Source organism: Neodiprion virginianus, chromosome 7, assembly GCF_021901495.1.
Source record: "Neodiprion virginianus isolate iyNeoVirg1 chromosome 7, iyNeoVirg1.1, whole genome shotgun sequence".
In the NCBI taxonomy this organism is placed as follows: domain Eukaryota; kingdom Metazoa; phylum Arthropoda; class Insecta; order Hymenoptera; family Diprionidae; genus Neodiprion; species Neodiprion virginianus.
The window spans coordinates 5,518,183-5,541,642 of record NC_060883.1 but is presented as its reverse complement, the minus strand read 5'-3'; the positions used below and the strand labels follow the sequence as shown (position 1 = coordinate 5,541,642).

General features: G+C 37.4%; 2 protein-coding genes across 5 annotated transcripts in view; one reads left to right on the top strand and one right to left on the bottom strand.

The window, feature by feature from the left end:
• Window positions 1-423: 423 nt before the first annotated feature.
• LOC124308722 (loricrin-like) lies at window positions 424-23,365 on the bottom strand. 3 transcript variants are annotated; one of them, XM_046771698.1, is made up of 8 exons: window positions 23,149-23,365; window positions 4,248-4,960; window positions 3,947-4,070; window positions 3,061-3,237; window positions 1,433-1,886; window positions 1,179-1,352; window positions 871-1,058; window positions 424-787 (listed from the first exon to the last, which is right to left on the bottom strand). In XM_046771698.1, exons 2-8 carry the CDS (start codon window positions 4,621-4,623, stop codon window positions 658-660), a joined length of 1,623 nt encoding a protein of 540 aa, XP_046627654.1. In that variant the 5' UTR covers window positions 4,624-4,960; window positions 23,149-23,365; the 3' UTR covers window positions 424-657. The 3 variants fall into 3 exon arrangements, with proteins under 3 accessions (XP_046627654.1, XP_046627655.1, XP_046627656.1); XM_046771699.1 differs by lacking the exon at window positions 3,061-3,237; XM_046771700.1 differs by lacking the exon at window positions 4,248-4,960 and having other exon boundaries at window positions 427-787.
• The window catches only part of LOC124308721 (uncharacterized), a 46,148-nt gene continuing 31,910 nt past the window's right edge, over window positions 9,223-23,460 (top strand). Inside the window, exons 1-2 of one of the 2 annotated variants that reach the window (XM_046771695.1) lie at window positions 9,223-9,355; window positions 11,892-12,292. The gene's annotated coding sequence lies outside the window, so the exon portion shown is untranslated. Of the gene's footprint in view, window positions 9,356-11,891; window positions 12,293-14,941; window positions 15,956-23,460 lie in introns of those variants that run through there. The other variant, XM_046771692.1, reaches the window with a different exon arrangement.

Below are 23,460 nucleotides of genomic sequence, written 5' to 3'. Positions count from 1 at the left end.
CACGAAAGCCCATTAGGGCAACTGTCTTTATATTCTTCAGTCAACGCTATCTGCCAGCCAATATAGCTTATATTCTTTTCAACTAGTCTTTCAGCTAATGTTGCACAATATCTATCGATATTTATGGATATCGACAACTAGAGGTCAAAATATCCGTAGTCTTTATCGATAATCAGCAGTATCGATAAAAGTGTATCAAAATCCCAACTGCCAGAAAGTAAAGTGAAAATAATTTCGAGTTAGAAACACCTGACGTATTAATAAAAAATTCAGCTTTCTACGCTAAGTGAATCATTGAAAGAGAAATTTCATTATCGAGTCAATATATATTTTAAATTAAATTTTCTGTATGGTCAAATGGTATTCAGAATGAGTAATTCTAACATTAAAGTAAGTCTAAATTAAATAACTCAAACTCAAGTAGATTTACAGTTCTTTTTCGACAGCCATGGTTTATGGCGAATTCGCTGAACCGAATTTTACACACATACCTGTAATATTCAATTGGTGATTTACTTTGTAATTAGGAAAAGTATGGGGAACAACACCAAGTGAACAATTATAACCAAACAAGAACAGATGTGTTTAATACTGTATCTATACAGCTATTTTAATGAGCACTTAAATTTATTAGAAGCGTAATCAATGAAGAATATATCAGTCCTTCGGCAAGGTGCACAAAAAAATTTCACATCTTCCTTCTTGGGCACCAATCGCTAGGGCCAGTTTGATCTCTTTCTTCAATTGTTCGTTGACATAATTGTTGTTCAAAACGTTGCTTTGTACCCTGAAAGTTATATACGATCAATCCTTAGACAGTGAATGGCTTTGACCGGGTAAATATTATCGAAAAAAGTATTGTTTTCATACAAATCCAAAAAGCGATGCTCCAAGTTGTAGTATATGCTGTTTTCTCTATCGTTAATGTTCTTGTATTGCGCGAGTTCCGCAAAGTATTCTCGTTGTACTTCACAGGCCAGTCTGGCAACACACTTTCGGGACGCCAGAAAACGGCTCAGAACGATGATATCTTCTTTCTGAATATCGTTTCTAGGTATCTGTGTATTAAGCATATCGATTAACGTGATAAACGAATGATGAGATAATGTTGAGGTTCCACGCGACGTCTTTCGCAATTACTATAATCGATATCTATTTCTAGGAAAAATTCAAAGTACCTGGGAAATATACTCCTTCAATAACATCAAAGGATGTTCATTCCAGAAATTGTCAGCAGCCGACCGTCTCCTTCTTCCATGAGCAATTCCCAGAGGCAAGAGCACTGGATTCGTTGCTAAGGCAGCTGCAGCTCCTATCAGAGCAACACCAGCAAGAGCCTTTAGAGCCAAGGCCTGATAAAAGAGAGTACGTCATTGACAAAGGCCTGCGAATCCCTTATCCTGGAAAATAGCAAACTATAACGACAACTGACCTTCTGGGTCTGAATGTTTCCGCCAGCAGATTGACTCGGCATCATTCCTCCTTCTCCGTGACCGTAACCTCCACCTCCTCCAAATCCGTGATCCATTGATCCAAAACCAAACGGACCACTACCTCCATAGCCACTGTAGCCTCCACCTCCACCTCCGTAACCGCCTCCACCGGATCCACCGGATCCACTGCCTCCAAAACTTCCTGGTCCACTTCCACCATAGCCGCCGTCATTCGACCCGATACCACCATAGCCACTGTGGCCGCTGCTCGATCCACCGCCGCCAAAACCACTTCCGATACTCGAACCACTTCCACCATAACCAGTTCCATGTCCCGGATCGTAACTACCAAGTCCATTTATGCTAAAACTCGGTCGGCCGTACAATCCACCAGATCCTGTTGAACTGCTCGACGATGAACCTCCATAGACTGAATGAGAATCACTGTTATACCTGTAACGTGCAAAAATTGGCGGTGAGTATCATGTAATCCCGAGTAGGACACTTAACGAAACGTAGATCATCATTTGAATAACTATATCCGACATAATGCCGACAAATGAAAAATTTGACTTGGAGTCGTTCGAAAGTTGGAAAGACGGTGACTGATTGTGAGATGCGGTAATGACTGTCAATAGGCCAAAATTCGACGCTGGTCCAACCTTGGTACCACGTCGACGAATGTCTTAAAAACCGTCAAGATTAAGACAACGCCGAAACAAAAGTTGGATATCGTATAGAATTCCCCACAGTAAATGTAACAAGATAAAACAAACGTGGTATTACTAAAAATTTCAAAGTTCTGGCTGACCATTTTTTTGTTAACGACAAAGTCGATTTACGGGCGACTTGTAAGGTAAATGTACCAGTTATTGACCCTTTCCCAATTATTGACTTCGTTTGGTTGTTCTGTTTAATCCTTATGTCGGTTTGGAATAGAAGATAAAATTTATTTCTGGTGTTGGCATGACAACGATTGAGACTGGAGGTACATTGTATTGAAGGGTGAATATAATACTTATTATCTAATTAAATCTAGTGTAGCTCCAGATCGTACAACCGCACTAGCCGACCACCGAATACAGACTGATATCTGAGCTGTGTTTCGTCATTCAAAAGCCGGATTACCGATTGTTGTCATGCGATAGACGCTGGTGGTCGTTAGAGCGTTGTTATGGTCGGGCGGTCAGCTCGTCTCTAATACATGGATTCAGAAACAAAGGCCTTGACGTGGACTGAGTTTGCTTCCAAATCCAAACACCTTAGTTCTCAAATTGTCAAAAAAAAAAATTAGTAGTGTCTGACCAACTAGCAATTGGTTTTAGTCGTCGAGAAATTCGGAATTTGTGCCATACATTTATAATTTTGGAAAATAGAAGGGTCAATAATTGGGTCTAAACGTGACTACAACTGGTACACTTGCTTTACAATGCTGAATATCAATTGACAACCTAGCGAACAATTGTAACCGTATGGTTGACGTACAGTCGACTATTGGTTTCAAATACGCTTTCTTAATTAGTCTCCAATTCGTTGACTCTATTTCCTACTCGCGATATGTGAAATGTGAATCGACCATGTGCTACTTGTATTATACAGGACTTGTGAGTTTGCCGTTTAATCACACCTGTCCCCGTCACTTCCACCACTGTAGCCTCCTCTGGGTGGCCCATATCTCGAGGGATACGATCCTCCAAGGCTACCACCGTAACCACCTCCTCCTCCTCCTCCTCCTCCACCACCACCAGGTCGACGATCTCCGTCAGACGAATCTGACGGATGACTCGAACTCGGTGTGCCATACCTATCGTATAAAGGGAACTGATGAATACTTCATATCGTAGCGGACCATTCTCACGATGTGTGAATTATACAAAGAGTGGTACGAAGCAAATTGTCATATCACTTGATAACTGTCGACTAGTGTTTGGGATCGCTGGAACAATTACAAGGATGAATATTTTTTTGTCTCGTTGCCCTTGTCGAAGGACGTCTCGGATGCTTAAAATGAAGATACAAACCACTTCCAGCACAAGTATGTACATGTCAGAATCGTGAAGTATGATTTTATCGATTCAAACAGGACTGGTGAAAGGTTGACAAAAAATGCCTTATGCATTCAGCATTTCGTGTTACGATTAGTTTACTGCATAGATCGAGTAACCTACTTTTTGTAGTACGATATTACAAAAAAAAAGCTTGAAATTCACGTATAATTAGTAATTCTTTATAAATATCGAAGACAGTCACGTTTGTACCGAGAAGATGCAAAGAGCTGTGTTCCGTCAACTAGTTGACACTACAGTGTATCAAAATATTCATTAACGTGACTTATCAAGAAGTGAAACAGCAGCTTCGGGTTTGAAATAAATTTCAACGAATTGGGAAACAAGAGTTTGTTACGTTTCACGCACCTTTGTGGTATGGAATATGAAATGACTGTGAGACAAAACGATGTCAGCTAATCTTATAAAAGTTGTGAGTAAATAATACAATCGTAATTTTGCCACAACCTGTCACTTGGCCGTCCTGATGGTCTGAACGAATATCGTCCACCCCCAGAGGACTCGCTGTAGCCATATTCAGGTCTCTCGGGGTACATTGAACTTCCATACCTGGATCCACAACAGCTGAAGCCTGTGGAGTTAAGGTCCCGATAGGGTTACAAGCAGACCAAATTTTTGATAGTTAATTTTTGAGTTGGGAATGGCTTGAAATTTGTCAATCAAAGCGAAAAATGACCAACACGAAGTCATAAGTTGATGGCACGTTGTGTTTTAATATTGCATAGTGTAAAAAAGATGTTACACTAACCACTAGTATAGCCACCACCAGTACTGTCGCGCGTGTCGTAGATTATTCCACGTTTCGGATTCAACTTATCTTTAAAATTCAAACTTAGTGGTCCAAGAAAAGTTCGCGGCTGCTTTTTCGTCTTCCGGAATTCTTCCGGCTTTACTAATATTCTCTCATCCTCGTCTTCGCCCTCTTTATCCCCAAATGCGATCGAAGCATTCCTCCGTTTATCGGTTAAATCAATGGACAATCTATCGTCAGTTTTTTTGTCTAACAACAGAACATTATCCACGGTCGATCTGGCACCTCTATTCTTCTGATTCGGAACAGTATGAGCGCTGTCACTTGCGCAAAAGATAAGAAAAAGGGCGACGACATCACACAGGAGTCTCATTTTTAATAACTGCTATGAAATACGAGACAAGAAATTTTCGAAAACACACTTCAACTAAGTCTTCTGATCTTCTAGCACCCAGTTGATTCAAAAGTGACTCTCTTCGCTCGGAGTTTCACCTCTTATATAGCCGTTGAACTAGTATGTGGGAGGGAGAACTGTCGCAGGTTGCCCTTCAGGGACGAATTCATTCAAAAGTCCAAATTTCTTTCATGCTTCTTATCTTCCGCGAGGTCAAAGGGTCTATCAATCAAATACTCATCGTACACACCCGAAAATATCCCATGATCAATGGCGTTACTGGTAGTTCCTTTGTCTCATCACGGTATTTAGTATCCTACGAGACGAATATTACATCAGCATTCCAAATGCATGATGGATAATTCTAAAGATATTTTCCATCCAAGCGGAGTCTTTACTCTGTTATTTGTGCTTGAGATTTCCATAACGTAAGAATTAACATTCATGTTAATTACGTATGGTCGAAATGCGTGATGTGGTGTTTAAAACGGTGCTAGAAAAAAAATGTGCTTCCATTTTTCTCATAGTCTCTTCCAGGAGCGTACAATAAAAAAATCTATCCACTGAACTTCGTCCCTGCGATCACCAAGTGTGACGCTATGATGAGTACGGTGAAAACAAAAGTGTGACGAAGAACCTAACCATGCGATCATTGTCACGCATGGTACCTCCACCAACTCTAATGACACCCAAGCTTTGCGATCTCTACAATGGTAGTGACGCTAGGTAGACCAAGATTTTTGCAATTGAACCAAGATACTGTCGCTGTTGTGACATATTCCTTTCCTGGCCTTGTTCACAAACACATGCCGGTCACCCAATTAATCAGTATGGAAATTAAAGTGTCATTTCGTAACGTAAATTGGTATCAAATTAGTTGACAAGAGATTGACTGGAACTTCTGGGATGCTGTAGACTTATATTATCAGTGCATATCGTCCATCCACCTTCAGATCGAAGGCAGGTTTCTGTATCTCAGAGAAAACCTGGAAATATCATGAAATTTAAATGAGGTCCCGGAAGAAAGTGAAAATATCATTTTTTCATCAAGAGAATTAGAAATGATTTTTTGAGGTGAGAAATTTACTATTTTACGTCGAGAAAAAAAAAATATTGGCCCAAACTTACTTTTTTCGAACATTTTAATTTGAAGCGAATATAGAGTTGATAAGCTGAACGATTTAGGTTTTAGTAACTTACTAGAACTGGGAAAATTTCAAGGAAAACTGGGACTTGTGTCCTGGAAAATCATGGGATTTTTTGAACTAGAATTTGTGGCTAACCTGAAACTACTACGCCGAATCATGATGTTGGCGCAACGACTGCATTTCATATCTCTTACACTCAGAGAATTTTGTAATTCCAGTTACCGCTCAGTCCTTAACTATTTTCATTTTTTACCACAATCGAAAAATATAGTTCTAGGTAGAAAATGAAAATTAGTTTTCTAGCTGTTACCGGAAAGTCTAGTATCCGTTACTATTCTTTCTCATTACGATCACTGTTGCTATATTTTCTTGCAACTGTTGCGAAAATTTAATGCTTGTGCAAGAATAAATTGACGTTAAGGCCTTGTTTAACTAAAAAAGTATAGTAAACCTCACAAACTGATTTTGCGTTGCAATTACCAAAAAAGGATCGACAATAGCGCAAAATGGTTACGCGTACCTCGTTTTTCGTAATACCAACAATATTCGAACAGTTTTTTTAACGATACCTGTTTCATTGAATTTTTCTAGTTACCACGACAAACGAAATTTTTCTCAGTGTAAGTTTTGATGTATCAGCAGTCGTTGAACAGTCTTGCGCAAAATGCACGGTATATATGTAGATACAAAACTACTTTTATTGACAATTCTCGAGAAGAGAAGAACTCACGAACGTGAGTTTGAAAAGATAAAAATCTGGTTACAAGGTGAGAAATAATCCTCGAGAGTTTGTTTATGGTTTGCATTGTTTCTTGCAGCGCGTTTTAAACTCGCAAGTGCGCAAAGAAAATTCAAGGAATCTTAAGGATTATGTCATTTATACACACGGTCGATGAACATTTCCGGTGAAAACTTAGATCCGCTTATTAATTTGTAACGTTGTGCGTGATTCCGGTATGCAGGCAATATAAATAATTCAAGCGTGCGAATCTCAAACCGTCAGTGTTAAGAAACGAATATATAATAGTTCAGTTAAGGTTGATGAAAAAATATAAATATCGGTAAGAAAATATTTTGCAAGTATAATTCTTAATGAGTAGAAAATAACTTGGAATTTCTTTTTGCCGAGTCACTGTTTGCAAAACTCACTCACAGAATTTTTGCTTAGTTATACGTATATTCATACGATTTAAGAAATTATTTGAAAGAATCGACGATTATGTTTAACGGACGGAAGAATACAATATTTCTAAGAAAATGCTGGTATTTGAAATAATCTAATTCTCTTCTTCGACGCGATTCAGCAGTTATTTCGACAAGCGAAACTCCTTGTGTAAAAAAAAGTTTGATCGAAAAAGCACACGCAATATCTACGTTAGGTTATTATGTAGTTTTTCTTTGGTCGAACTCCCTCAGCTTTAGCGTTTTCTTCTGTTGCCGCGTTTTTCCCTTCCTTTTCATCAACATTTATTTCCCACCAGCCCCCCTTATCCCGCGGTTCGTTCTCCGTGTTACTTTGGCGCCTGAGCCCCAAGGGAAAAAAGTTTACTTCGATCCCGTACAACTGCTGCCTGTGCCTGAAAAGAATCCTTCGACCACAATTTTTCCAGACACCTGAACCGATAACGTGAAAAACCGACCTCGAAATAAAGCTGCAGGGAATCAACGCTTCATTGGTATTTATGCGACAAAGCTTTTCATTGAAAATCAGAAAATCAGGGATAGAATTTTCGAACCTTAATATTATAGTCAATTTTTGTTTCAATTCAGCAAATTAGAAAATAACGTAAACAGATTTTCATGTGAAATAAATCACATAATGCTTGAGTTAAATTTATTTTTATCGTTCTGTTTTAATTTAGTAATTCGTTCTTCCACATCAACAAGTAACGAACCGTGGCAGGTATGTTTATATTACTAATGATCAATCATACATTAACCATCGTTAAGTACAACAAAAATTGTTACGATACCAATTACCGATTGTATGAAAAATCAGAAGTAAATAATCACTGTGAAATTAGCATGTCCATAAGATTATAAGATTGTAGTTAAAGAGAAAAAGGCGACGGTATCTTTTTTTTCAGATTTAAAATAATTGGTGATAAAAAATGACCAAACAAGAATCGTAAAATATATAATTCAAACTTAATTTCAAAGTGAGATGTGAATCGAATAAATATGTGTTATCGTAATGACGCGTCATTAGGTACAAAAAAATATAATACGGTATACGATGTGTATTAAAAAAAAAAAAAAAAAACAAGTAACTATAATTTAAGAGTTAGGTGACACATCCTTTGTATTAGCGAAATGCGCCATTGTGTTTCGAGTTTGAAGAAGGTTGCGGAAGAGTGCCGTGACGAATTGCGAGATTTCCTTGTTGTTATTACAATTATTTCGTAACAATGCCTGCGCCAACTTTTTGTCGGCGACACTGACAAGACACGTTGTGGTAATAATCGTGTTAATCCAGTGGGATTAGGTCGTTCATGTGAAATGACGGATACAGTTGTTGGCACTCACAATCAAACTGCGACGGCCACTTGAAAGAGACACTGTCGATTTGTTTCTTGTTCCATATTTTCCGGTAATCCGAGTAGTTCATATATTTGTCGTCGGCAGTTGGCAGATATTTTTTTTTTTTTTTTAAGAAGGTCTTTACAGGAATTTCAAGAAATTCGTCGATATTTCAGTTAATTTTTTTCTCATGCGGAAAAAGTTTGAAAAATTTTAGAGGTATTAGGTATCTATTTTTTATATATTTTTGAGTAAATTAGCCTCACTATATCCTCATTTAAATCTATGAGGGTGATGCACAGAGTGCAATTTTAATAGAGTGTAAAAAGGTGAAAATTCATTCTGGCATAATCTGTTTGCAACTGCCCAAATATTGTAATGGGATTTTCTCAATAGCTTTATTTTGCAAAAAAATACGTCAGTTTTCAGAATCTTGACAGAAAATGAGCCGTTTTTCAACATAAAATTCAGGGTATCTCATTCAGGCGTGAAGATTTGGGAAAAATCCTATGACGATGTGTGAAAAATACTAAAAAAATAACGTGTAAGAATTTCAGATGAATCGGTTAGAAACTGTAGGAGAAGCCTTGCCCGCAAGTTTGAAAAATCAAAAGCGGAGAAAAATGCATTTAAAGATTAAATTCTGAAAGAGTTGCAGTAAAAAACGTTAAAAATGCCAAAAATTGATACCGGCCCATCAAAAATGAAGATTTTTCAGCCGTAAATGCGCCCTTAAAGTACTAACGGTGTAATTCAAAGAGTAAATTTCCGAAACAAATGGCTCAAAGTTTGCACCTTCGTTTGTGGGAAATACTTTCCTTGGTGACATTTATCGCCACTTCACAGATCGAAAGGTGAGTTTTGTTGAATAACGTATGTTTCAGGTATTCTTCGATCTAATTAACCGGAACAATCTTCCGGAAAACTGCAAGCGAAGCAAAACCTGCACGACGTTGAACTTCATGACCTGAAAAAAGCGCTCTCACCGAAAGGCTGATTAGGCACTGTACACAATGAATGTCAGCACAAAATTTTCCGCAGAGGTTCGTGATATGAAATCAGTAGCACAGATTATAGGATACTTGAAATTCCCAAATACCGAATGGCTGAAATCCGCGGATCTGACGATGTTAAACACACCTATACTGTAAACAAAAAAAAAAAAATTAACAGAAGCGAAAGACGAGTGAAACCAAACAATATATTAGGTATCTTATACTTTCGGTTGATACGTATTCATTTTTATTTTCATTTATTTTGTAATAAAAGCTAATGCTTATGTATCCACATGTAGTTTTGATTATTACAGAAAACTGTTTTATCACAAACTTGATGATTAAAACTAAGTGTTCTAACATTCGGAACATCAACTGAAGAGGTTTCAAGTCTGATCGCTGAAGAATCAACAACCAAATGAATGAGCAGTAACCATTTCCAGAAAGAAAAATTCACCAAGTTCTTTAATAAAATACGAGACAGTTTTTCAAGAGAGCGATATTATCGCCACATTAAATGCTCAATGCTACATCAAGTGTCATTGAAAGCTTGAAAATTCTACGGTAAGCATTTCACCGTCAGAAGTTCAGAGCATTCTACACGCTGATTAAACTCAACCCTTTCATGCATACATTTTTCCTTACATGCGATTCACTTGAAACTTTGCATACACGGGTTTTTGGGGTCGCTAATTACGAATCTGGAGTAGAAAATTTTAAATTCAAAATGGCGGATGTAATATGGCGTAAAAACAAAAACAACAAGAAGAAAAATATCGAATAGCTTCTGTAAATTTTTTTGGTGAGTATTAAGTTTGTCTAAAAATTAGCATACCGATTTCCACGTTATATGGGCTATTCCGCGTCAACCGGATCAGTCATCTCTCAGATATTTTTTTAATTTGGCATGTGGATTGTGTGTGAGGAGTTAGATTTTTGTGCCAAAGCGCGAATCTCATAATGCAAAATTCGATTTTTTATTAACAATAACAAATTAGACTCCCATTTTTTTCAAAAATTCATAACTTTGGCAAAAAATTAGATACAATATATATTTTTTTTTCAAATTACGCGGAAAGCTCCATAGAATTTTAAAAAAAATACGAAATGGTAAAAAAAAGTTGTTATCAATTGTTTATTTAACAATTAATTTTTCAAAGATTTTTAAAACAGTGACTGACACGATCAAAAAATTTTTTTTAAATTCTGACATGTTCCTTGAACTGTACTACAACCTGTGAATTAATTCCAGAGGGGTGTTTTTTTTCGTTTTTGAGTAAAAAATCATTAAAGGTGTCGATGCGCGTGAAATTGCGGCGCGCCGAGTCTCTACGTAATGGCGGGCGGCCGGTTGCCGTCCACCGCTACCCCGCGGTGGCGTCGCAGCGTTATTTTAGAGTCATTTTCACGATGTAGGACATGATTGAAGAATCTGAAAAAAATACTGTACCTTCACAAGGCCTGCTCAAAGCGATAAGTGTAGTTTCAGGAATGTGTTTTTCACCGTTTTTTTATTACAGAGATTCGAAATACACACCATGAGAGTGCACATAAATGATAATAATTACATAACTTGCTACTTATTTTAAAATAAAAACACATTCTTGAAACTTCACTTATCGCTTTGAGCAGGCCTTGTGAAGGTACAGTATTTTTTTCAGATTTTTCAATCATATCCTACATCGTGAAAATGACTCTAAAATAACGCTGCGACGCCACCGCGGGGTAGCGGTGGACGGCAACCGGCCGCCCGCCATTACGTAGAGACTCGGCGCGCCGCAATTTCACGCGCATCGACACCTTTAATGATTTTTTACTCAAAAACGAAGAAAAACACCCCTCTGGAATTATTTCACAGGTTGTAGTACAGTTCAAGGAACATGTCAGAATTTAAAAAAAATTTTTTGATCGTGTCAGTCACTGTTTTAAAAATCTTTGAAAAATTAATTGTTAAATAAACAATTGATAACAACTTTTTTTTACCGTTTCGTATTTTTTTTAAAATTCTATGGAGCTTTCCGCGTAATTTGAAAAAAAAATATATATTGTATCTAATTTTTTGCCAAAGTTATGAATTTTTGAAAAAAATGGGAGTCTAATTTGTTATTGTTAATAAAAAATCGAATTTTGCATTAAGAGATTCGCGCTTTGGCACAAAAATCTAACTCCTCACACACAATCCACATGCCAAATTAAAAAAATATCTGAGAGATGACTGATCCGGTTGACGCGGAATAGCCCATATACTAACAGAAAATATACATTTTTTTCGTGGAACGGTACGAATTTCGACCATTTTCTTAAATCTGCTAATTTTCGAATAAATAAATAATGAAACAAAGAACCAAAAGACTCGACATTTGTTATCAAAAAAGTAGTTTAATAAATAAAAAACTTCAATAAAAAAAAGTCGGTACGCTGAGCGTCTCAGCGTGAATTAAAGGGTTAGAATACCAGAATCAAACCTACGTCGCTGTACCGATCAAATCTTTGCTTCCTCGTGATCATTGGTGGGAGAAATTGGCGGAAGAATCTTTCGCCTTGATCCTTTCGTGTGTGTATGTGTACCTGCTCATTGTTACAGCGAGACCAATCTCACTTCCATAGGCGTGTGTTTTCAGCCTACATCCAACGTCTCGTGGAGTGGTGGGGGAGATACGGAGAGATATACATATAAAGATGAGAGGACAGAGAGTAATCAATACGCATTCTCGCAACGCGCGCCGTTCCGCATCTCCGTAGCAACGGACGCCGCGCATGCGCGTCGTCTGCTTTCCCGCCGTTTGTTACAAACGCGTTGCCGGCCAGCGGACTTTGCAGTAGAAACGGTTTTGCGCACAGACTGCGTAGCGGGATTCACGCAGCAGCCCCGTTTATTCAACGCTGCTCGTTCATTTCTCTGTATATCGACAGACGATTTATTATGCGTAGATTGAGTTGAATCGTTCGCTGTTCAACATGTCTCGTCGTTACGTCGTGAATTAGGTACAAGATACGAGATAATGGGATTCAAAAATTCCTTCGCAGTTACGAGTTCGTGATAATATGTATAAGCTGTAACGTCTGTAAACGATTGCTTTCTCATTCTTTTATGATCTCATCGCGGATTGTAAGGAATTTTTTTTTAGAAAAACAAACATAATTCTCAAAGCTTTTCCACAACGAAATTCTAATTTCTACAACTATGTGTGGAGTATTTGATACTCCGACAAAGAGAATTTTTAAAGGGAAGCTCAGCCCAGTACGATTAAGGATGAAGGAAAAGTTAGGAAAATAAAATAAAAACGAGTTAAACAATTTATTACCCTCCCAGACAGCACAAAATTTAAACTCGCGAGAAAGACGTCTAAAGGATGTTTTATGCACAATTTTCTAACGTCGGTAAAGGCTCCGAGGGCATATTTTAAGCATGAAGATATTTGTTGAAGATGAAGATGTTTTAGTCATCAGACGTCTTTCTCACGACATTAAGTTTTGTATTATATAGGCTACTATATTGAATAGAAATGAATATGAGTAAATTCGAATAACACGAGTTACGATATTCAACAATTTCAGGAACGTTTTTGTAATCAGAACATCGGAAATGATTGAACTCTGGTAGTTCTTTTATCCGATTCTAATATTTTTTGGCTCATTTTGCTCGCTATTTTGAACGGTCTAACTATAAAACCTTTTCTCAAATTGATGATGTAAGATAACAAGGTAAAACCTTCTTTTATTCAAATTTTCTCAGAACCATTTCCATCATAAGTACGCTGTATCATTTTTGTTTACTATCATCAGCGCAAATAACATTATTCTATATTTTCCACACATTCTTTTCCCTTTCCCAAACTTACGATTCACAATGAGACAAAATCTGATTTTCTTCAAAATGCCTCACGTGATGTCACTTCTAGAGTAACGAAATATTACGACAAAGACCATGCACCAGATACGTTTAGATATAAAATACATCAGTCATGAATTACTATAAAAATGTGTAAATGTATTCGAAAGATAAGCGAACATAACATGGTGCATATTTGAATGAATAAATGTAAAAGTTGATTACTTCTCCCAGCATGGCTACAACGTGTTATTAATCACTTTTTATACATTTCTTATGTTTGAACCGCAATGCTTATAACCGGGTGATAGTGAAATAACTCATATTCACTATCTACTGTTGCGTAGCACTCGAAGTAAGCAGTTACAGCTATCATATAACCACATTCTTGGAGCAATGCCAGTTTTGCAAACGCGAATTTTTTACACGAACAAGTCAGTGGATACGTGAGGAAATCATTTGATGAATATGAAAATCAACGATAGGTATATAATTGTACTCTAAGTAATAACATCAAGTACTGAAAGCATGTGTTCTGAAATTTTTACGAAGTAATCCGTCATCTTGCATTGAAACGCTACAGTGAAATTCATGAAGAACATAAATCCGACGAATTCTCAATGCATGTTTACGAAGTTTATGTAGATAATAAAGAATAATTCGAATTTTTTACAGGAGAAAATACAGCTGTATTATAAATTTTTAATAAGAGATTTGTTTCAAATCTCTGTAAAGGGTTTTAATTTCGATTTACATAGACGCGTGGTTGAAACAACTAAATACACAATTTAGTTGGGTAGCTTAATCTGACAATCTGATAAAATGAGTGAATTACAACTTACGCGAAAGAAATAGATAAATTTAGTTTATTGTAATCTTACTCCTTGAACAAGAATCATGTATAGATAACTCATTTTATCTATCTCATTCGTCACAGTTGTCTCACTTTTGTGCTTTTATCTAGTGTAAAACAGACTAGAGTTTTTTTTTTTAACTTAAATCTCTTCTCCAAAACACGTTACGTAGAGTTTCAGAATTTATCGCTGAAACTTCCGTCCACTGATAAATTCTTCGAATCAGGTTTTTCCGAAGTTATTCCGGCCATGGCAAAAAAAATAAAAAAAAAGTAATAAAATCGCATGATGAATAATACAATATTCGTAACGAATGAAAAATGTTGGGAGAAAATCCTCTGATGTTTCAGTAAAAATAAACTGCAACATTTTCTCCCCCAGCCTATAACAAATCAGTATTAAACAATAGAAATGTGTCTGATGATGTTATTAAAAAAAAGAAAGGTAATATTGAATTGGAATTTTTTTTCCAGTAAGATATATTGGCTTGTGAGGAAAAAATCTCATATTGTATAAAGGTAAAAATTTCGTGTAATTAGATGTTAGATATTTATTAAATATTTCCATTAGCATGTTGGAAAACAAAATGAGACACAAAAAAAAAGTGAGACAATGTTCTACAAGAGAACAGCTTAAATTTAGAAGTAAAAACTGAATCTAATCGCGTTAAAAATGCTAGCAAAATTGTACGATTTCCGTTGGCTCGCGAATGGTTGCAGCAAGCTGGGCGAACATGTCGCAGGAGAATTTTGGGGAGGAGAAAATGACTTCTTCAAGTCATCGCTCAGCCCGAATCTGGTAATCCTCAAGTCGTTGCCGAGGTTTCCCTCGTCGCAGGGGCTGCTTGCAAGCTCCTGGCACGTAGGTGACCGACGGATGAGTTTGGGGCTGATTTCTAAGCGCCTGCGCGACGCCGCGACGCCGCGACGCCGATAGCGAGGCAGGCCGAGGACCCGGCCGCAGTGTAAGAACCGACGCAGCAAGGAGCGTCGTTGCGTCGCGACGCTCTCTACACTGAGAATACAAAAATTGGGTACCAAAAACAGCCCGAGGTGCAAAAATATTTCGACCCGTTCGATAATCTTACCCCGTTCGATGACAATCGCCCGCACTGACAAGGAATAGACGTTTCTTTCCGTCGGTTCCGATCCAGGGGAAATAGAGTGACTGTAGTTATGTACAAGTGAATTATTCCCGATTCCAGTATTCTTCAACTTCCCGTGACTGTGCGATTCAAAAATTCTAAGGATTTTGTTTTACTCGTAAGCTATGAATCTGCGGTATCTAAATCATTTTTTTAACACTCACGTGTAAATAAAGCTCTACACGTACGTTTGTTTACACGCAGCATTGATTACCATGAACGTGTCGTTGTTCGTTTGTCGATATGAGTATAAGGTGTAGAGTTAACAACCTGTTGTTCATTTTTGACGATTGGAATGTGTCACTTTACCTATATTTCATGTAGCATCAGTGCCTCCGTGAGTGAGAATTTTTAAACTCCCAACGGTTGCATGTAACGCTAACGATTATATTATAAAAAGCTCAGAGATTTTGTGTTTATAAGTTTTAACACTAACCGGTACTAACAATTTTGTTTATAATATGCAAACTTGATGAAAGTATAAATAGAATTCTTATCTCGTGGATGCTTGATCGATAAAACAGTATTAAGCATAGATTGTACAATATCCTGTTGTGGCAATAACAAAGATAAGAGAGATCGATAAACGAGAGGTGAAAGATTGTCTCAACTTTTCTAAACCAAAAGTCAACCAAGAGCTTGAAGAAGAGAGAAAGTGAGGTTAAAAAAGCATCCTTAATAAAAATTCATTCAAAATGAGAGTAAGGAAAGTAAACTAAATTCCATCACCGCATGCATGTGGGTCACTCGCATCGTGGTTGCAGTTGCAACTACACCTAAGATAACAAGATCCCAGTGGAGTTCACCGAGCTGAGAAGGTAAGCTTGTTAACCATCATTATACACGATCCAATTCATCCGCGATGTGCATCGTAATTTAATACCTCGATAATTTTTCCTTACTCTTCCATCCCTCTCATTCTCCCTTTTTTCTTCCATGCGAATTTCCCCCGGCTTATCATGTCCGGCAACGTTTCTTTTATCCGGCTTAAGATTTCTTGCAGAATACAGGAAACTTAATTCCGGGTAGCTTGCGGTCCGAAACAAAATGCGACTTCGATTCTATACGAATTATGTGACAATGCATCCCATTTTCTCACTTCAGCTGCATCGTCGGTCATTGTCATATAATTTGTATAGAATTGAACTCGCATCTTAGTTCGGACCGAAAACAAGTTAGCCAAAAGGTTAAGACACTTGTGCATTTTACTGTTCCTGAAATTTTGATCGGTCGAAAGTTCAAGTAGTAACAAATATCGAATTCTTTTGAAAACGAATCCCAGGTCAACGCAATATTGAGTATCAACTCTTGCGCTGACTAACCGAGATTCGTTCGCCCCTCGGTATTTTTCTATCAGAAATTAGTATGAGTAACTATTTGAATTTTCGATCAAATCTTCAGGTACAGTTACATTGATTAATGCCTTCCCATTCCGGATAACTTGTTTTGAAAGTTGAACAGATTGAAAGTCATTGTTACACATTTCGTATAGGAACGAACTCGCATTTTGTTTTGGACCAGGAACAAGTTAGCCGGAAAACGGGGGAATTAATAAACAATACTGCACGTGAAACTATCATCTATATTTTGGCTGTTAAATTCATCTCTGATTTCTGTTACGTGAAACACGAATAAAACTGAGATCCAAGACCAGTAAAATGTGTAACAATTTCTCAGTATGTTCTTTTTTCTAATAATCCGTCAGATTAACGTGGTTAGAATTCTACTTGTACCAGTGAAATGCGGTTAATACTGCAAATTGGATTTGACGTCGGCTGATTCAAAGCAAACCTTTCGTCACACATTGAACTGTAAGTAATGTGGTTTGATGCATTAATTCCTGTTGTACACTGTCGGTGCAAAGTTTCGTTTAACGTCACGTGACACAGCAGAATCGAAATTCGTTTCGATAATATTTCGAGAGGTGATTTCAACGAACAGAATATCGTGATCGCTAATTATCACAATTTTTCATCGTCCTTTGCTACGAGATATTCTAACGCTTAGGGATAGTATTTGGAGTTGTGTTTCTATGTGTAACAATGCTTCAGCTCAGACAGCGCGAGACGATCCAATAATCGATGCCTGCAAAGTGGAACGAAGTATGAGGTTATTACACTGGGTGTTGACTGCTGTTGGTTGTGAATAAGAAAGAAAGCCGTTTTAAATTGTTGTCACCCTGTAGCAGTTTCACCACGAAACGTATAAATAGCTTGACTTCGATTTCAACGTCGATGGTCTTCGACTTGATTATTATACTTTTCTTTAATCTCTTGGGAAATTAAAGTCCCCAGCTTTCACATTATGCCGAGTAAATCGATAGAGCGATTTTCGAAAGCCACTGATAAATTTAGGAATTCGCTTTCAGAAGCCAACAAGTTCGTCTTTCATTTACCGAAATTACCCTGACGTTGTGGTTTGTGTACGAAACACAAGCTTCGAGTAGAAAATAAACTCACCTTAGATTGAACGGTTCTCTTCATATCAATGTACCGAAAAACAAAAAAAAAAAAAAATGATTCGATATTTTTGCTTTTTCTTTGTTCAACACGCGTATGAATTTTTTCGTTAAAATCCTATTTGAGAAAAGGTTTCATAATTGAATATTCGAAATTATTGAACTCTAATGTTTATGGGCTCATTCTGTTCACCATAGAGATTTTAGAGATCGTCTGAAAAAAATATTATAAACAAGGGGCATTCTAAGTCAAATCATCAGCCTCACCCCCTTCGATTTCATCATTTTTTTATTATGACGTTGTTACCGACCTAAGAAAGTCTTAGAATTTCGTTTATCTTTCTTTTTTTTTGATAAAAACTCCAATCCTAACATAGAGAGACTAAAAACTTGGAATTAAATAATAAATATCAAGATCCCATTATCGTGTGGCGATTAAAAATCGTACATTAAATAATGGAATCGGTGCGAATTTTTTCAGATTAATAAAAACGACGGTTTTCAAAAATTGCTCGTATCGATTTTTTTCAACGTTTCACTAATGGTTAAAAAATTCTAAAAAAAAAAAAAGAAACAAAACTCCGAGACCCTTCTTGGTCGATAATAACGTCATACTAAAAAATGATCAGAATCGAAGGGTGTGAGGGACATGGTCTGCAGATTTGCCGTGGAATGTCCCGTACACTTCCGCATTCACCAACCAATAGTAACAGTGAACAAAACGTGAGATTCATTTTTTAGTATCGTCGATAAGATTCGATCGGATTTCGTTGAAGCGACGAATTCCGTTCCCGCCACAGGACAGCCAGCATGGGAGAAATTCGAGTTCCTGAGGGTGCACGGAAGTGCAAGAGCGGGCGTAACATCAGGGGTCGGTAAATCAGGGAACTTGTGGATTACATTCTAACCGGATTCCATGCGCGGGCGACGCGATGACGCGACGGTAGGAAATACTCCCAATTCTCGTACGGACACTCCCCTGTAGCTGAAAATTTAAAAGACGCACCAGGGGGTCCGGAGTCCCCCTGCAGCTGAACATGAGGGGCCATTAGTAACCCTAACTTGAGGAACGCCCTGAACTTCCTACCGAAAGGGACTCGCTTCGCCCTCGCCCTCGTCTTTCCCCGCTCCCTTAGCAAACACTGCGGTTTTACTCGTTACCCAGTTTACTCGGCCTCCTGACTTCTTTCCTCTGCACTGACAGTGAGAGAAATTTTTCGTTCCGGTTACCGCTCAGTCCTTAACTATTTTAAATGAAAATGGTAACCGTAACTAATAATTTCTTTCAGCGCAACCCGGTTTCACAAGTATGATTTTTTTCCACCAGATGACGCATCTCAAAGTGAGAATCCCGATAGCTGAAACTGTTTCCGATCTCTCGACACGTGCATGGCGCAAACGTCGCAGTTATGATAGAACGTCGCTCGGTGATAAAAACGCTAGCGTTTTTCTGAGAAGGGTATTTTTTTTTTGCGGTATCGTAGAAAAGTGGCCGAAACTACTTTTCACGGGTGAATTTGACCCCAAGTCACGTATACGTCATCCTTCGACTCCGTGGTTTCAGACGAAATATAACTATAGGTGCCTGCCTGAAAGTTTTCGGTAATTTAGTGTCACCTGGTTCGGTCGTTGAATTTACAACGAAGTAGGTACGAGGCGCAGAGAATGACGCGGAAGAATATATAAGTGCCTCCAAAACGAAACCGGCAATTTCAAATTCGTATACAATGAACGTTGAGGAGCTGGGTATAAAACTAGTGTTCCCTCCACAAGCGTGCCAGCTTTCTTCCGAGTGCTCTTCGTAACTTCGAGGATCCTTTATGCCGCTGCCTTTCAATGAGATAATTCCTATCCCTGTGTGCCTTGTAGTAGTTTGTTCAAACAATGAACTCGGGGGGAAATTGCCAGGGACCACGTGACGAATAGGTATAAGCCGATGAAATTTCAAATAAGAAATACTGGAGTTTTTTTTTTTTAGATGCACGGATTTTATGTTTCGACCCGTAACCGTCCAAAATGACAAATTCGAAGGGCTGTTCATTTACAGATGAAGTGACGAATGATTTTGAACGGGTTTAAAGCGATTGTAAACCGTTCTAAGCGATGAAAAATGATTAAAAACGGTTTCAAACTAATTTCAAGCTGTTTCGAAATCATCACGAACGATATTAAAAATAATTTCGAGGAGTTTAAAACTGTTACAAGTGATTTCAACTGAATTTAAGGGAGTTTCAAATCTTTACGAAGGGGTTCAAACTGATTTCAAACAGTTTCAAACGAATTCGAAGTGGTATCAAGCGATTTTAAACGGTTTGAAAATTATTTTAAACTGTTTGAAACCGATTTCAGGGAGTGTCATAGACTGATCTATAATTCTAAGCTATTTTGGAATTATTAAAAACAGTTTCAAACTAATTTCAAACAGCAGTTTGAAACTGATTTCAAGCGATTTCTGCACCATTTCACGCGAATTGAAGCGGTTTAATGCAATTCCCGAACTACGGTAGGTAATCAAAATTGCTTAGCGATTTGAACGCGCGAGTAGCCCTTCGGTTAAATCGTTCAAAGCTGGCAGCAATACCGCGATAGTTTACCCCCCAGATCCTGCAGAATGCAACGAATCCTGAGAGTTTTCCTCCGGAGGGCGGATGATGTTGGATCGAAATTTTACGAGTCCTGTACTGGATTTTTGTGATTCTGGATCAGATTGAGAACCACGCGTAAAAGAGTGGGTGATAATTCAGGGATGCCGAGTTTTCCTGCTGGGTTTTATGTCCCTCCCGAACTCCAACACTGATCTATGTCCCGTGGATTACCGTCGCTTGGTTCGGTGGGTGCGATTTTTCAACCGATCGAAGATCAATTCTGAGATTGCGGCGTTCAAAATACGCCAGGCTGTAACCCTCGCCATTTGTACTTCAACGTGACTCGAATTTATACGGTTATATGCAAGAGAGAGAGAGAGAGAGAGAGAGAGAAAGAGAGCAAACATTTTCGTTTGGCGATACTTATTTTACCCTTGAAAAATAAATTCTGCTTTACGGTGTATGGATTGTTTTTTGTTATTTTTCATCGCTAATGGCTGATCAGAGCCAGTCGAAAAAATCAAATGCCAAAAAAGCATTGGAATGTTTCAGGAAATTTTATACAATTCTGACATTGAAAAACTACTTACAAGGAAGGTATCCCAGGTCGATTTATCCAATTTGATTTCTTTTGTAATATGTTATAGTAGACTAATAACTAACAGACATATCTTTTTTTTTTATCTACCATTGGACACTTTAAGAGGGTGAAACCACCCTCCAAAGCAAGGCATTTTTATTCTACAACGTATTACAAAATGAAATAAAATCGGAGAGATCAACCTGGGATACCTTCCTAAATGCTAGAATTTCAAAGAACTTAGAGTAAATAACGAGTACCGTCCATTTTATTCAAACATTGTTCAAAAAAGCTTCTGACTCCATGTGAAGCTGGAATTTAGTTATTTTTAAGAAAAAATCTAACAATTCACTGTAAATCCTGCTAAGAAGAATCGTTTTCAACTGGAAGATGAATAATTCCTGTCAGTCTCGCAGCCCTTATTTCTTCAGAGCTTGCAGTGCGTGTATTTATTCTTATTTTATCTCTTGTTTTTCGCAATCACTTCCCTTGGACAAAAGCATGTGTCGAGTTGGAGACAAGCGACGGATCATTAGTGAGTAAAAACGAATAAGAAAATACCTACGCCGGCTGGCATCATCGTTAGCTTTAAACTTTGTCCAAAACGAATCAAAAAAGCGTCACGGATACACGTATTCAGTGAATTTGAACTCTGTTAATTGGAGAAAAAGGCTCTAGCGTTAGAATCGTAAGCCGAATGAGTAAGAATAATAATGATAACAATAATACAAAAGACGTATAAGAAAATATGATTTGTACATGTAAATATACAAAAATAACTTAACAACAGGTATTTATTAAGTGAATTGTAAGTGATGTGAAGTATTGTTCGTATATAATAATTGACGTGGTATTCGACGAAACTTATTTATTAACGGTGCTGTATTACCGCATCCTATCCGTATCCTAAAGGTGGAAAATTAAATCCGATATTGATACCAAAAAGGGATCATCGAGGCTGGTAATAATTGGAGTGTGTTTCACGCTGTTCCCCGCCCCGAGAGTTAAGCACGGCTGAGAAATTGAATAACTCGAATTTCGGCCCTCGCTAAAGTCTCCCTTGCTTCTCGTTATTCCGGACAGCACAGTTTCCTTTAGCTTTACGTTGAGAGACATTTTTAGTTCCGGTTACCGCTCACTCCTTAACTATTTTCATTTTTAACCACAATTGAAAAATATAGTTCTAGGTAGAAAATGAAAATTAGTTTTCTAGCTGTCACCGGAAAGTCTAGTATCCGTTACTATTCTTTCTCTTTACGATCGCTGTTGCTATATTTTCTTGCAACTGTTGCGAAAATTTAATGCTTGTGCAAGATTAAATTGACGTTAAAGCCTTGTTTAACTAAAAAAGTAGAGTAAACCGAAGAAACTGATTTTTGCGTTGCAATTACCAGAAAAGGATCGACAATAACGCAAAATGGTTACGCGTACCTCGATTTTCGTAATACTAACAATATTCAAACAGTTTTTTTAACGATACCTGTTTTACTGAATTTTTCTAGTTATTATAACAAATGAAATTTTTCTCAGTGTACTCATGTAGACGTATGAAATATAATAACAGAGGGATGAAATCTCATACCGATATACATATATAAAACCTTTTTCCTCTGCAGTCTGAACACAAATATAAAGAAAGAATCAGTGGCGAACGTCTTTTCAGGAATATGTGAATCCATTTCACATAAACCTGCAGGATGGAACTGCGATCTTTGCTATTATTTCGACTGTTAAACGATTTTTCTAAGACGTAACTTATTTTTTCATCGCTTGTTATGATGTTTTGGCATATTTTATTTGCCGTAAATGTCTCGAGATATCAACGATCGAAATAAGCCCGAAATCATTGAATTCGGATTCTATAAACTTTCGAATTGTTGATATCTCATAATAGGACGTGTTTTTCGAATTTACTCAGTATCATTTTTATTATGTAATGTAAATATTGTTTCATTCGAGTTCACTATCGCTGTCTCAAATAACATTGTTGGAGATTTATTGCATGGTATTACTTATCTTCATAAATTTTAATTCGGACTGCCCAGTCGATACGATTCATTCTTAAAAGCTGTAACGTTTAACCGTGTATTTTTTTGTACATTTATTTGTATTAAATTTTTGTTCAGACGTACACTGAGAAAAGAGTCTTGTTATAATAAATAAACATATATCGTTGACTATTTTCAGGAACCATTTTTTAACTGTCAAAAAACTTGTTAACGTGTAATTAATATGTATGCTGTTACAACTACCATCGAAATTTTGTAGTATTTGAAGCAAGTAGAATATCAACCTCTCACTAGAATACGCCTGTTATTGAAAACATACATACTCCAAAATTGTTGCAGATAAAGCGAGAATTGTTAAAAATTTTTCTTTATCACTTACCAAAAAATCAGCACCAATTGTAAGAAATTTCACACCACGTTATCCCGAATGAAGATTTATTAGCAGTTGAGAAATATTGTTTGAGGATTCGACGTTCATAAACTCACGACCGATCGCACGTTACAAACACGCTGTTTACATTTTGCTCGCTGTTCGCAGGTCCAGCGGTCGATTTATAGTAAAAGCCAGTGCGACGGTGCAACGGTAATGTTACGGAGCTGATATTACAATCTTGGGGCTCGTCCGAGCTTCTTCCGACATTCAAGTGTCGGCCCGGTGTGTTTTTGTTTACAAATACTTGATCCGGACGTG

Bases quoted from the DNA above. Each gene is read 5' to 3' on its own strand.
- LOC124308722 (XM_046771698.1), bottom strand. From the start codon at position 4,623: ATGAGACTCCTGTGTGATGTCGTCGCCCTTTTTCTTATCTTTTGCGCA. The intron at 3,238-3,946 runs GTTGTGGCAAAA...TTTATACGATAG, and splicing joins TCAGGACGGCCAAGTGACAG to GTATGGCACACCGAGTTCGA. The intron at 1,353-1,432 runs GTCAGTTGTCGT...CTCTTTTATCAG, and splicing joins GAAACATTCAGACCCAGAAG to GCCTTGGCTCTAAAGGCTCT.